General features: G+C 56.3%; 1 protein-coding gene across 1 annotated transcript in view; it reads right to left on the reverse strand.

Moving 5' to 3' along the window:
- The window catches only part of LOC103925905 (kidney mitochondrial carrier protein 1-like), a 14,324-nt gene that overhangs the window by 11,129 nt on the left and 886 nt on the right, over positions 1-2,309 (reverse strand). Inside the window, exons 2-4 of the mRNA XM_009334707.1 lie at positions 2,233-2,249; positions 1,983-2,163; positions 5-180 (exon numbers count right to left, since the gene is read on the reverse strand). Of these exons, the coding sequence (XP_009332982.1) occupies positions 5-180; positions 1,983-2,163; positions 2,233-2,249 (374 nt within the window). The remainder of the gene's footprint in view (positions 1-4; positions 181-1,982; positions 2,164-2,232; positions 2,250-2,309) is intronic.

The following is a 2,309-nucleotide window of genomic DNA, read 5'->3' on the forward strand; positions in this document are numbered from 1 at the left end:
TCACAGGCTTCCTCTCGGAGCCCTTCCAGGGCTGCTGGCTCCCGCTGGCGTAGCGCTCATAGGCAGGGTCCTCCTTCTCCTTCTTAATCTTGATTCTGGGTTGTGCCTCCTCTGCGGACACCGCCCTCCTCGCAGCCTGCGAGCTCTGCTTTTGCCGCTCCTGTCTACTTTTCTCCTTATCTGAAATACAGGGGTCATCTTTCGGGACGGACAGTCCTGCGAGCGTCACCTCAACTCCCCAAGCTCTGCCTAGCACCCTGGCGCCTTTCCAACTCCCCTCCCATTTTAAGTTCTCCCCCCTCGATAACCCTATTTACCAAAGCTTCCCCCCCCCCCCCCCCCCCCCCCTGTTCCCCCCCCCCCCTCAGAGAGATCCCATTCCACTTCCAACCCCGACACTTTTCTCCTCCGGCTTCACCCATCCTACTTCCTTCTTCAACACTCGCCACGTTGCGTTCTTCCCTGCAAGGCTGCCCTCAGGTACTGCAACACAGCGTGGAACACCGAGCACCGTCCTTTTGCTCTCTTTCCTCAGTAACAGCCACGCAGTAAGAACATCGTGATCCACCCCGTGGAAGTTCTGTTCTCCAGACCCAACAGTTCCTTTCCCTCTTTGCTCCCCTTTGCCTCTCTCATTTTTGCGCATCTCCTCGGCGCTCTGGAGCGACACCTTGTCCCCACCCTTAGTTTTGTCACCTATTTTCTTTCCTCCAACCCTTCTCTCAAACTAGGACTCTAGCCTGACAGACATGCCCCTCTGCCCCGTGCTAAGGCCCCATCCATCCTCTGTCCTCCTCCGTGCAACACAGCGACAAGCTCCTCTCTCGATGGGGGGTGGGAGCGCGGTAAAGACAGGTCTCAAACCCCCAGAGCGCAAGGGCTCGGCCGTAGCTACAAGATGGCCCCAAATATCTGCTGCTAATACCCCTCTGTCAGAGGCAGAGCCCGGCTGTGGGAAGGAAGGTTCCTCTGCATGCCACGCCATGGGCTCCGAGCCCATTTCAGAACAACAGACGCCCCCACCCCAGCCCACGGTCACCACACCTAACCGGCTCATCCTGGGAGCCACAACTCATCTCTGGAGGATGCCGCCTGGAAGTTGTCGGCAAGCCACAGTAAGCAGCTCCTACTGCGAGAGACTGCTCCTAGCGCTCCGCTGGCTCTGACAAGGGTGACTTTTCAAGATCTCTGCTGCATAGATGGAAAAAACCCTAATGGCTTCCTAAAAGTCCATCCGTATAGCTGCACAGGCTGGTCCTTTACGCGGCACGTTCGTTCAAGTTCAATTTGGATGTACTCTACATCTTTCCGTTTTCTTCTGAAAGATGTAGAGCAACAAATCCTGCTGTGTCCACTGAGAACAGGAGGCATTCGGGCACTCGGACGGTTTAACTCGTGCTGCATTTTTAGGTCTACTTTCACAGAATAGCTGGGGTTGGAAAGGACCTTTAAAGGTCACCTAGTCCAACCCCCCCCACACTTTCTTTGGCTTCAGTTTCCAGCCACAGAATCTCATCTAGATCTGCTGGTATTATGTTCTGTTCAATTCAGTTATCTTGCAGAGGCCACATAATGGTCATTCCATACGTCTACAGCCCTCTAGTTCTACAGTAGCAGCATCCAGATTTTAAGATTAAGTGGTGCTTTTCCTAAGCCTTCCCTCTCCCCGTCCCCCAACAGCGCTGCTCCCCCCTGCAGCAACCCTGCAGCCTGGCAGGCTTTTTTCCAGGAAAAGTGCTATTATTGTCTGCAAGATACAGCCCTCCAGAGGCTGGGGGAGGACAGTCACAAGTAAGGGCTAAATACAGGCACTCAGATACCCCTTCGGGAGATCACAAGGTAAAGCCTGGACGTTAGGGCTGTGGCTCTTTTCAAGAGCACACCCGTCCTCGATGTGCCCCCGAGCAAAGGGCCCTTGCGAGGCCGAGGGCTCTGTGCAGACACTCCCACCTGGGGTCAAGACTGGCAGGAACACACCTCACCTTTCTGCTTTTTTACGGGCACGTCGTCATCTTCCGACAGGGAATCGGATGACGTATGAGGTGGCGTTTTAACTCCGCAACCCTTTGCATGGAGGGCTTTTGTGACGTCATCTAAGTCATCGGAGTCTTTGGGGGGCCGATAGTTGGCCACGTGGTCCACTCGAATCGTCCTTCCTTTGATCTACGAGGGGAGCCACGCTGTCAGCGAAGGCACAGGCCAGCTCCCCGCGCGCTGCGGGTCGCCAGCGACCCGCGCCGTCGGGGCTCCTGTTTGACGTGAAGCAGCGCCTCGGGAGCCGCCCCAGGCAGGCAGGGGCCGCGCCCCGC

Source organism: Pygoscelis adeliae, unplaced genomic scaffold (assembly GCF_000699105.1).
Source record: "Pygoscelis adeliae isolate BGI_AS28 unplaced genomic scaffold, ASM69910v1 Scaffold412, whole genome shotgun sequence".
Lineage (NCBI taxonomy): Eukaryota > Metazoa > Chordata > Aves > Sphenisciformes > Spheniscidae > Pygoscelis > Pygoscelis adeliae.